The sequence below is a fragment of the Pan troglodytes genome, chromosome 10 (genome assembly GCF_028858775.2).
Source record: "Pan troglodytes isolate AG18354 chromosome 10, NHGRI_mPanTro3-v2.0_pri, whole genome shotgun sequence".
NCBI lineage: Eukaryota > Metazoa > Chordata > Mammalia > Primates > Hominidae > Pan > Pan troglodytes.
The window spans coordinates 63992217-64005030 of record NC_072408.2 but is presented as its reverse complement, the minus strand read 5'-3'; the positions used below and the strand labels follow the sequence as shown (position 1 = coordinate 64005030).

The following is a 12814-nucleotide window of genomic DNA, read 5'->3' as shown; positions in this document are numbered from 1 at the left end:
TCCTACTAAATTGAAGCTGCAATTAATCCTTTCCTCCTAAGAAAGTAGGAAATATCTGCCAAGAGAGCTTAAAGACTACTGAATACATGTTTTCAAGGCTTGAAGCAAATGAAGTCTTTATGAAAATTAAGATGCAGATGAGAGAAGAGAAACATAAAATAACATCTACAAGTCTGACCAAGCAAAACTGAATAAAGAAACATTTATAATGGGCTTGCAGTCAATTAAAATAATGATTTATAATAGCCCATCCTTGTTCTTAATTTTATTTTTACCTGAAGTCGTATTTGCAGCACCTTGGCTCTTGCCATGACGATCTGCTTCTAGCCATTGGTACAAAACTACATAATGTAACAGAAACAAAAAAGCTTTATGAACAAATAAAAACAAACAAAAAGCAAAAATGACTTTGAAGAATGGAAAATAAGAATAATTAACCAAAAGCAATTACACAGGAGACATTAACGTTAGAATGCAGCTTAACACCAATGGAATGTAGCTGATAAGGGATTAGTAATGAAAGCAAAGAGAATAGGTAATTTTAATAAAATAAGTGAAATGCTATTAAATATCTGTAACAGGTTTTGTATGGGAAATAGCACACATATTCTCTTCTTAATGCTTAAAGAGGAATATTAGGAGAAAGCTAATGCTTCTATAGTCAGATATCATACAAGTTGAGTATCCCTTATCCAAAATGCTTAGGACCAAGAAGGGTTTTGGATTTCTGACTGTTTCAGATTTTGAAATATTTGCATTATATTTACAGGTTGAGCATCCTTAATTAGAAAATCGGAATACTGGCACTCAAAAAGTTCAAATTTTGGAGCATTTTAGATCTCGGATTTTTGGATTAGGAATGCTCAACCTAAAAAGTATGACAGTAAGACTAAATGACCAACTTTAAAAATTAAAGAGCATCCCTAATTAGAAAATTAGAATACTGGCCTCAAAAAGTTTCAAATTTTGGAGTATTCTGGATCTCAGATTTTTGGATTAGGAACGCTCAACCTAAAAAGTATGACAGTAAGACTAAATGACCAACTTTAAAAATTACATCCTGGCTGGGCATGTTGGCTCACAACTGTAATCTCAGCACTTTGGGAGGCCGAGGCAGGTGAATTGCTTGAGGTCAGGAGTTCGAGACCAGCCTGATCAACATGGTGAAACCTCATCTCTACTAAAAATACAAAAATTAGCTGGGCATGGTGGTGGGTGCCCATAATCCCAGTTACTCAGGAAGGCCAGGCAGGAGAATTACTTGAACCCAAGAGGTGGAGGTTGTAGTGATCTGAGATCATGCCACTGCACTTCAGCCTGGATGACAAAGTGAGACTGTCACAAAAAATAAATAAATAAATAAATAAATTACATCCCAACCACTGCATATTGATTAGAATGGCTTAAGTCCCAAAAGCTGACTATACCAAATATTGACAAGGATATGAAGTGACAGTAATTCTCATTCACTGCTGATGAGAATGCAAAATTGTACGGCCACTTTGGAAGAGAGTTTGGCAATTCCTTACAAGGTTAAACAGTCTTATCACAGAACCCCATAACTCCAGTCTAATCATAAGAAAAACATCAAATTCCAGGAGGAGTAACCTATAGTATATCTGATAGGTACTCATCAAAACTATCAAGGACAACAAAAACAATCAAAGTCTGAGATTCTGTCATAGCCAAAAGGAGCCTAAGTAGACATGACAACTTATGGGGATGGGATACCTCAACAGAAAAAAGACTGATATGGTTTGGCTATGTCCTCACCCAAATCTCACCTTGAATTGTAGTTCCCATAATCCCCACACATCGTGGGAGGGACCCAGTGAGAAGTAATTGAATCATGGGGGTGGTTACCTCCATGCTGTTCTTGGGATAGTGAGTTCTCACAAAATCTGATGGTTTTATAAGGGACTTTCCCCCACTTCACTCTGCACTTCTCCTTGCTGCTGCCATATGAAGAAGGATGTGTTTGCTTCCCCTTCCACCACAATTGTAAGTTTCCTGAGGCCTCCCCAGCCCTATGGAACTGTGAGTCAATTCAACCTCTTTCCTTTATAAATTGCCCGGTCTCAAGTGTATCTTTATTAGCAGCATGAAAACAGACTAATACAAGAACATTAAGTAAAAACTAAAGAAATCTAAATAGAGGCCGGGCGCAGTGGCTCATGCCCATAATCCCAACACTTTGGGAGGCCGAGGAAGGCGGATCACCTGAGGTCAGGAGTTTGAGACCAGCCTGGCCAACATGGCAAAACCCTGTCTCCACTAAAAATACAAAATTAACCAGGCATGGTGGTGCACGCCTGTAGTCCCAGCTACTTGGGAGGCTGAGGCAGAAGAATCGCCTGAACCCGGGAGGTGGAGGTTGCAGTGAGCTGAGATCGCGCCATTGCACTCCAGCCTGGGCAACAAGAGCAAAACTCCATCTCAAAAAAAAAAAAGAAAAAAGAAAAAAGAAATCTAAATAGATTGTAGACTTTAGTTAGCAATAATGTATCAATATTTATTCATTAATTATAACTAATGTACCATACTACGAGAGGTTAATGATAGGGGAAATTGTGTGTGTGGGGTGAGGCAAGTATATGGGAACTCCATTCTCAATTTTTCTGTAAATATAAAAACAACTTTATTTTAGAAATTACATTCCAGTATTTAAGGTAAAAACACCAGCAACATTATATTCAATCTTGCCGGGCGCAGTGGCTCACGCCTGTAATCCTAGCACTTTGGGAGGCGGAGGTGGGCAGATCACGAGGTCAGGAGTTCGAGACCAGCCTGGCCAATATGGTGAAACCCCATCTCTACTAAAAATACAAAAATTAGCCGAGTGTGGTGGCACACACCTGTAGTCCCAGCTACTTGGGAGGCTGAGGCAGAAGAATCCCTCAAACCCGGGAGGTGGAGGTTGCAGTGAGCCAAGATCACGCCACTGCACTCCAGCCTGGGTGACAGAGCAAGGCTGTCTCAAAAAAAAAAAAAATAAAATAAAATAAAAATAAAAATAAATTATATTCAATCTTATAAGTAATCTACCTTTTATAAATCATGTTTATCAATGCAAACATAAGCTGAAATTTGCTTTATACTGATATCCCATTTCATCAATAATATTCCTAAGCATAATTATAAAGTGTCAACTCTTGGAGGAAAGTTTACTACTGTAACGACACAGGCTATAACTTAGCAGCTTTGAAGAGTGTAAAAACTTCTGAATGTCTTTTATTGGTTACTCAGATGTCTAAAACTCAGATATCTTTAAAGAGATGTCAGAGTCTTTCTTTTAAATAGTCAATAATGATAATGTAGGGTACCAATGGCCAAGAGAGCTTGCTATCCACACCCCCAACGTTTGATGATCCAAGGACAGCAACAAATATTAAGCTTCTATGCTGGGGGGCTACTTACCCACAGATACTGTGAGAACTGAATATCCCAAACAAGGTTTACAGAAACCTTTCATACTCTCTCCTCAACAAAAACAACAAAGGGCTGAGAAAGCTGCCTACAGAACTGAACTAGAGTAATAAAGGAATCGGTTTATTACAAATATCTAAGAGAATCCTGAAATCATCAAAGTGGTTACTTAGATCTCTGAGGAACAGCCAGGGCTGTGAACTGACATCCATGGTCATGGATAGATAGCTGAAAGACCTCTGAGCAAACATCCAAGTCCTTGGTTAAGGGTGCCATAGAGGGCACAGAAGTCAGCACCCTCCTCCAGAAACACACTTCTGGGAGGGAAACAATTGTTACATATGGGACTAGCATGAAAGAATTCAAGAAGGAGACCTCAATAATTAAATATATACTACAGGTATTTCTCTTCCCTTTAGTTTACAGGGATAACAGCTACTCATGAGAGGAGGAGAGAGGGGAATTACACTATGACACAAAAATCTCCCCGTTAGGAAAAGCAAGCATGAGCTTTACAACTGACAATGAAGGCTGGGTGCAGTGGCTCATGCCTGTAATCCTAGCACTTTGGGAGGTGGAGGTGGGCAGATTGCTTGAGTTCAGGAGCTTGAGACCAGCCTAGGCAACATGGTAAAACCCTGTCTCTACAAAAAATATAAAAATTAGCTGGGTGTGGTGGCAAGCGCTTGTAGTCCCAGCTACTCAGGAGGCTGAGGTGGGAGGATGGCTTGAACCCAGGAGGTGGAGGTTGCAATGAGCTGTGATCCATTCCAGCCTGGGCAACAGGGCCAAACTCTGTGTCTAAACAAACAATTGACACTGAAAATCACTTCCACAAAATGAGATGCAAAGTAGGGAAACAAATCCATTAACTGGTCTAACAATTTTGCCCAGCTCCTATCTTAAGCCTGTATTTTCCCCTGATTAAGGCAGAAACTCTTGGCTATGTTCAGGTTATCACTAGGAATATTTACCAATAGTTCCAATTACTTCACATAGCTCTCGTTTCTGGTTTTATCAGAGAGGTTTATCATGTTTGATTTCATGTCTCATTGATAAAATCATAGTCTGTTTCTGACCAGAGACTTTCTCCAGAAAACAAAGCTAAGTCTCACACTATTTCCCTCTCTTCCTGTCCTGACAGGTAACCCCAGAAGCCTAGTTTTAAAGAAAATCATTAATGAGACATGAAAGCGATTCCAGGTCAATTTAACCAGTTATATAGAGAACTACACATAAGCAAAAATCATTTTAATAGATTTACATATTCAAATATTTCATCCTTGCCTCTAGATTACCAAAGTCCAATTAACTTCAGTTTAAATAATTCAGAGAATTTCCAGTGAAATAAGTACATCTGATTCAAGTGCGCTATAACGTAAATCACCATTTATATAAAGTTTGGACTTTAAAGTCTACTTTATAGGACATATATTTAAAAAGATAATGTATAATTTAAAAAGAAGTGTGACTAATTTTTTAACTTAACATACTAGAATGTACATGGGCAGCTCTGGAAATACTGAACTCCTAAAATTTCTCAATCTCCATAAAATACATGAAATATAGCACAAAAGTTCTGCTACTATGAATGTAGATGATGTTAGAATGCCAAGAACACATCTCTCTTCACCAAAGGAATATGAGATCTGGCCTTCTGGTTGCTTCACGCTTCCTCTCAGTTGGCAGTGGAAATAGGGACCCCATCCCCAGCTCAAAGTTACTGGTAGAGATTTCTATAGCATGTTTGTGGGGTTGCAAATGAAGAGGAAAATTTGAGATTTATGAACCTTGGGGGCTGCTTTTCAGCCTGATCATCACGGTTAAATATTTCTTCACTCACTCTCCTCCCTAAACCTTCCCACTAGGAGGGCCCCAGTAAGTTACCTCCTGCACTATCCACTTCCATCATAGCCTATTTGTGACCAGAGACTTTCTCCACAAAACAAAGCTAAGTCTCACACTATTTCCCTCTCTTCCTGCCCTGACAGATAACCCCAGGAGCCTAGAAGTTTTAAAGAAAATCTGCTTCTGGGTGGGGGTCAAACGATTAGTTCTTGCCAATGATATGTGGGCAGCAAAGACGTCATTTCTGGGTCAAGGCACACAATCTATCTTTCCTCTGCCATCTATCAGCTAAATGCAAAGGAGGCCTTAAAAGATGGACAGTTCCCAAAGTGGAAGAAAGTTGAGTCACTAAATGTCTTTGTGAAGTAGAGTGCCTCCCACCTTGGCCTACATTACACTAAACGTGAATGAGAAAAACTTTTATTGTCTCATGCCACTGAAGTATTATGGGGTTGTTATTACAGCAGTTAGCTATTCATGTGTTTACTAGCCTGAGTTTTTATTTGTGTTCGTTTTGACTTTCTGACTATAATACTAACCCCTGACTATATCGTACCTTCTATTGGTAACTGTCTACATTGCTTGTTACATGTTTAAATACATGAGTACAGTTCTCCAAGTATAAGACAGAATTTGCCTTTTTTTTTTTTTTTTTTGAGACAGTCTTACTCTGTCACCCAGGCTAGAGTGTAATGTTGAGATCTTGGCTCACTGCAACCTCTGCCTCCTGGGTTCAAGCAATTCTCCTGCCTCAGCCTCCCAAGTAGCTGGGACTACAGGTGTGCTACCATGCCCAGCTAATTTTTGTAGTTTTAGTAGAGACAGGGTTTCACTATTTTGGCCAGGCTGGTCTCAAACTCCTGACCTCAGATCATCTGCCCGCTTCAGCCTCCCAAGTGCTGGGATTACAGGCATAAGCCACCATGCCTAGACTTAGTTAAGATTTTAGTAAGAGTACATCAACATCAATCCAGTAAGCTTTGAGTTTTTAAGAGATTCACAATATCTTTCCTCTTGATTACATCAAAATTAAAGAGCCATGTTATATTTACCTAACACTAAATATAGTTTCTCTTTTTAATTTATTATTTATTTATTTTTTTAAAGGCCAGTCAAGTGAAGCAGTGGGAGTAGAGAAGGAACAAAAATCTGTAACTGATTGTAATGAATTAGTTATCAACACCACTGCACTCGGACCTGCCTAAATACACTTGCAATTACTAAAATTTATTCACTGAAAACCAAAATTTCACAACACAGTTATTCTGTTTCAATCTCAACTGAGTGTACTGCAATCCGATTCTCTCATCAGCCACCGAAAGTTAGCACAGACCCCACAAGTAAAAGGGTATGCTCCCAAATAGGCGTGCCCCTATTTCAGACACCAGCCACACTTTGGAAGTCCCAGGCTACCTGCACTTCTAACAGACTGGCTATAAATTTGAGAGTTTCCACAAGTCCCTCAGGTATGCTAAATTCACTAGAGCTTGCAGAACTCAGGAAAGTGATGTATTTACAATTACAGTTTTCTTACAAAGGACACAAATCAGGATGACCAATCAAATGAAGAGATATATAGGGTAAGATCAAGGAGAGAATGCAGAGTTTCCATGCCTTCTTCTTGTGGAAAAAGGGCATGTCACCTACTTTCCCCTGCGCATACATCAATGTGTTCACCAACCAGGAAGTTCCACTAAATCTCAGTGTCCAGAGTTTTTACTGGCTTTACTACATATGCACAACTGATTAAATCATTGGCTACAAGACTAAGCTGAATCTCCAACTCCTTTCCCTCTCCAGAGGCCAGGTTGGTTCAGAGTCCCAACCACATAGTTGGTCCTTCCAGAGACAGCGCCTATCCTGAAGCTATCCAGAGGCCCATCATTAGTTACCTGATTAGCATAACATTCCCATGGTCACTCAGGAAATTCCAAGGGTTTGAGAAGTTCAGGAAACGCAGACAAAGACCAGACAAATTCCCTTTTTTTTTTTTTTTTTTTTTTTTAGAGACAGGCTGCAGAGCAGTAGTGCGATCATAGCTCAGCAGCCTCAAACTCCCGCCTCAGCCTTCCTTGTAGCTAGGATTACAGGTGCACGCCACCATGCCCAGATGAGTTTTTATTTCTATTTTTCATGGAAACAGAAAAATAAAAATGTTTCTTGGCCTCAAACTCTTGGCCTCAAGTGATCCTGCCTGGGCCTCCCAAAGCACTGGCATTAAAATCATTTGCCACTGCACCTGGCCAAATTATTATACGACAGTTTTAGGTGCTGTGCAGCTTACCACCAATCAAAGAACACAACAGCAGATTATTTACTTGCAAAAATAACCTTAGCAATGAATTCAAGATCTAGAGTTCTCTGATAATAAGGAATAAACAAAGTTTTTGATCCTAGCCCATGTTTGTCATACTAATAATAAAATTTGAAGTGAGAAAAAAAATTTTTTAAGTAATTTAAGTATTGTAACTGCTATTATGAAACTCTAAGAGGAAAGAGTCCATAATTTTTAGATTAATAAATGTCATGCGCTTGCCAGTGCTTAGTAAATAATTTTTATTATTCTGAAGAACATTTAAGTGATTTTCAAATAATAAATACAGCCACGAAAACAAGGTTCTGGTTCTGGCTGAATATGCTGGTCTAGTAGCCTAGTGCAAATCACAATGTCTTTTAGCAAGAGTTTTCTCCTATAGAAAACACATTATTTTATTACTAAATTAGAAACACATTATTAATTATTCTTAAGTATTTACCTTCTATGGAAATTATTTATCCAATGTATTTCTGGGAAAGCATATTGTTTGTTATCCATGTCACATTTTATTATTCAATATAAAACAAATCTTTCCCCATTACTAAAGAACATATTCTTTGCTAAAGAGACACCAAGAGAGCCACGCTTTGCCTTCCAGAACAAAAGAAAGTAACTCAACATTAAAAAACTTAGGGCTGACAAGTAACACTATGGAGCAACACTGCTAAGCTGATTCAAACAAACTTTCCTGCTGCATGACTCAAAGAAGCAGTCATTTGGTCAGAGGTAAAGTAGACCTTTCCCTCCATTTCCATTAACTACTTTTGCTGCCAATATATACTATCACCAAAAAAATTTTTATAAGAAGTCAAAAACACAAGGAACTCAGTTAAGCTTACACAAAAATACCACTTTCTTCCTCCTACATTAGAAATCAACAAAGTTCTCTAAAAGAAAGATATAAATTACAGGGTAGAGAAGGGGGTACATTTGTTCTACTAATGTAAAATATCACATTAGTCAATGCAGTCTATTAGTAAATAGACTATCCCGTTTCATGGTCTATGAAATTATCCTAACATGAGCAAACTGGGCTAAGTATGTTAGAAACGAGACTCACTGGGAAAGAGAATCTTCCTGTAAGAATCAAACAGAAGTCTCATTATTCTAACAATTAAATGAAGTTGTTGGAAGCTTAAAATGGTTCAGTTGATGTGATTTGTGCTAAACAAAAGCAGTTATCTGAGTCTCTCTGCGTTAGTGTGTGGCCTTTTATCTAAAGGCCTTCAAGGCCCTCCCCTACTATATTTGGTGTTAGAAGACCCAGATTTTAAAATAGTATTAAGGTTCTGCACAGACTGAAAATCACACATCACATATATCAGGAGGAGAACAATGACCTATAAGATGACTAAGACCCTCCCAGTTCTATCAGAGACTGTGATTCTCAAAGCTACTACCTAACGTACTTTTTTGAAATAGAAAAAAGTCAAGTCACCTTTGGGGGAGGGGCGAGGTGGAGCCATTTTAACCACTTTTTGAAGTCTGCAAAATTAACATAAAACAAAGCAACCAAAACCAAAAAAAGTGAGGTGAAGGGAGCAGAATTTTCCTCTTCTCCATGGGAAAAACAAAGTCTTCCTTCCTCCCTCCATCAGAAAAACATAAAAAGAAAATCCTCAAGATGATCCCCAGCCCTGAGTTTCAATTCATGACTTTTACTATCCACCAAGAATCTCCACTTGCTGTCTCAGACTCAGCAGCCTCAACATCAACGTTTACACAACCAAGCTCATTTTTCCCCTCAAAGCTTTTCGAAACTCTGTCGACAGTGCCACAATTCATGTAGCCATCTAAGTATTATTATCCACTTATTCATCCCTAAAGAGGAGTTAATTTGGCCAAGTGTGGCAGCTCACGCCTATAATCCCAACACTTTGGGAGGCTGAGGCATTCTAAGGGGAGAGACCCATAGTTTTGTATGCCTACAGGCCTAGCTACTTGGGAGGCTACGGCAGGAGGACTGCTTGAGCCCAGGAGTTAAGAAGTTACAGTGAGCTATGATTGTGCCACTGAATTGCAGAGCCAAGACTCTTTCTCAAAATAAATACATAAAAATAATTTTTAAAAAAGTTTGGTTGTTTTAAGTGGCTAAATTTTGAGATGGTTTATTATGCAACAATAAATAACTGGAAAAAATAGTGAACAAAATATCCAAAAAAATCCTTGCTCTCACAGTTTACATTCTAAGAGGAGGGAGATAATAAGTATAATAAATTATATAGTATGTTGGAAGATGAAAGGTGCAATGGAAAGTTAAAAAAGAATAAAGTGAGGAAAGCCAGCAGTACACAACACAAGTTGCAGTATTAAGTAGGATGATCAAGTTGGCCCTCCTTGAGGTGATGTTTGAGCAAACTTGAAGGAGACAGAGAATTAATCTTACCTCCTTGGGAAAATCAACGTGAACAAAGATACCAGTGTCACAAATTCAGTCCCTGCCAACTAAGTCCAGATTCCTTAGATGGCATTTGAGGACCACCATGATCTAGCTGGACCTACTTTTCCAGCTTTAGTTTCTGAGGCTCCTGCACTTGAGCCACGCCAAATGACGTGCAGTTCCCTTTTAAGTACGATATCTTATGGGTCCTTGCTAGATTTCGTGTGTCTGAAACAACTTTTCCCCTGTAATAATTTTCTATTGCCTCAAGTTATTATGACAAATTTAGCAGCTTAACACACCCACATTTATTATTTCACATTTTCCATGAGCCAGAAGTCTGGCACAGCATGGCTCAGCTGATTCCTTTACTCCAAGTCTGACAATACTGAAACCATCCTGTTGACAGGGCTGCATTCCTTTCTGGAGGCTCTGAAGAAGAATCCACTTTCTTTATTCTTATTCTTTGAGACGGAGTCTCCCTCTGTCACCAAGGCTGGAGTGCAATGGCACAATCTTAGTTCACTGCAACCTTTGCCTCCGGGGTTCAAGCAATTCTCCTGCCTCAGCCTCCCGGGTAGCTACGACCACAGGCGCCCGCCACCACACCTGGCTAAAGAATCAATTTTCAAGCACAGTGAGGTTATTGCTGGAATTCAGTTCCTTATGGTTGTAGAGCTAAGGTCCCCGTTTCCTTGCAAGCTGTCAGCCAGCTGCCCTTAGCACCTAAGATCTCTCTTTGGTCCTTGCATGTGGCACCTGACATCTCAAATCAAACCATCTTGCACTTGAAATCTCTCTAATTTCTTCTCTCTTCTGCAGCAGCTGAGATTTTCTGCTTTTAAGGACTCGTGATTATACTGGACACACCTGGATAATTCAAGCAACTCTCCCTATTTTAGGGTAGCTAATTAGTCACCTTAATTAAATCTGTAAAATTCCTTAACAGCAGAACCTAGAGTGCTCTTTAACTGAATACCCAGAAGACAATGTTTGGGAATATTTTAAAAATTCTGCCTACCACACCCCTCCTTCCATGTCTGCCTATTAGGCTCCTACACATCTTTAAGAATTCTACTCAGGGCTGGGTGTGGTGGCTCATGCCTGTAATCCTAACATTTTGGGAGGTCAAGGCGGGGGAAATAACTTGAGCCCAGGAGTTTGAGACCAGCCTGGCCAACACAGTGAGACCCCATCTCTGCAAAAAAATTGTTTTAAAAAAATTAGCCAGGCATGGTGGCATGCGCCTGTAGTCCCAGCTACTCAGGAGGCTGAGGCAGGAGGATCTCTTGAGCCCTGGAGTTCCAGACTGCAATGAGCTGTGACTGCACCACTGTACTCCAGCCTGGGTGTCAGAGGGAGACCCTGTCTCAAAAAAAAACAAAGATTCTATTCAGAAGAGACCTCCCGGGGAAACCTTTCTTGACCTGTCCAGAAGAGAGGAGCTTCTTCCATAACACTACAAAATCTACAAATTAGAACAGATTTTTATGGTCCAATATTTTAAAAATTCCATAGCTTAATTTTTAAATGAACCACTATCGTACAAACACTGTACTAAACAAATATTAATTGATGTGTTAAAATAAATTTTTTTCTCAACAGTAAGGTTCAAGATAAAGCATTTATCTTCCTTTCTTGGTTATCTTAATAATATGTGAATATGATGTCTTTTTTTTTTTTTTTATGGAGATAGCACTGTGAAGTTCTTGGAACTTTGTTCTCATAATTGCTATGGCATATTGTTGTCTGCTTACCATATTACATTAACACTGTTAAATTATATCTTCCCCTTTATAAATTAAGCTCTTCAACACATTATTCACCCTTACATCCTCAACACCTACTTAATATTGTGCCTGGCAATAAAAATGTTTGTTGAGTAAATGGATAGATGAATAAAAACTGTACTCTTAGGTCTGAATTATATACTCCAAAATTTTTAAGACACTTATTTAAAATATTGGTAGCTTTGAAAATGATTCATTTCAAAGCCTTGACTATATAGAAATTAAAATATAATTTAAGAAATAAAAACATCCCCTCCACTGCTTTTTTTTTTTTTTTTTTTTTGTGACGGAGTCTCGCTCTGTTGCCTAGGTTGGAGTGCAGTGCTCGGCTCACTGCAACCTCTGCCTCCTGGGTTCAAGCGATTCTCCTACCTCAGCCTCCTGAGTAGCTGGGATTACAGGCACGTGCCACCATGCCTGGCTAATTTTTGTATTTTTAGTAGAGACGGGGTTTCACCATGTTAATCAGGCTGGTCTCGAGCTCCTGATCTTGTGATCTGCCCGCCTCGGCCTCCTAAAGTGTTGGGATTACAGGCGTGAGTCACCGCACCAGCCTCCACTGCACTTTTCTTTGACATAGAGTCTTGCTGTGACCCGGGTTGGCATGTGGTGGTACAACTACGGTTCACTGTAGCTTGGACCTCATGGGCTTGTCAAGCGACCCTCCCACCTCAGCCTCCAGAGTAGCTGGGACTACACGTACACACCACCACACCCCTGGCTAATTTTTTTTTTTTTTTTTTTTTTTTTTAATTTTTAGTAGAGATAAGGTCTTGCTACGTTGCTCAGGCTGGTCTCAAACTCCTGGGCTCAAGGGATCCTCCCACCTTGGCCTCTCAAAGTGCTGGGATTAGAGGCATGAGCCACTGCACTCAGCCTATTTTCTTTAGAACATTTTATTCCTTTAATAATTTGTGTTGGTTTGTAAATTAAAATTTGATACCTACCTTATTTCAAACATAGGGATATTATTATTGTACTGTATATCCATCATGGTGTCACATAATCAAAATTTTATTAACCTTTGCTTTGAATCCTAGATTTCATGGTTAT

The 12814-nt window shown here is 39.3% G+C and overlaps 1 protein-coding gene across 12 annotated transcripts in view; it reads right to left on the bottom strand.

Moving 5' to 3' along the window:
* The window catches only part of DENND5B (DENN domain containing 5B), a 208929-nt gene that overhangs the window by 117509 nt on the left and 78606 nt on the right, over positions 1-12814 (bottom strand). For 7 of the 12 annotated variants that reach the window (XM_009425632.5, XM_016923690.4, XM_016923692.4 and 4 more), the window contains exon 2: positions 276-341. The exons of 4 other annotated variants lie outside the window; for them this stretch is intronic. In XM_009425632.5, the coding sequence (XP_009423907.3) occupies positions 276-341 (66 nt within the window). Of the gene's footprint in view, positions 1-275; positions 342-1057; positions 2973-12814 lie in introns of those variants that run through there. One more of the 12 variants, XM_016923696.4, reaches the window with a different exon arrangement.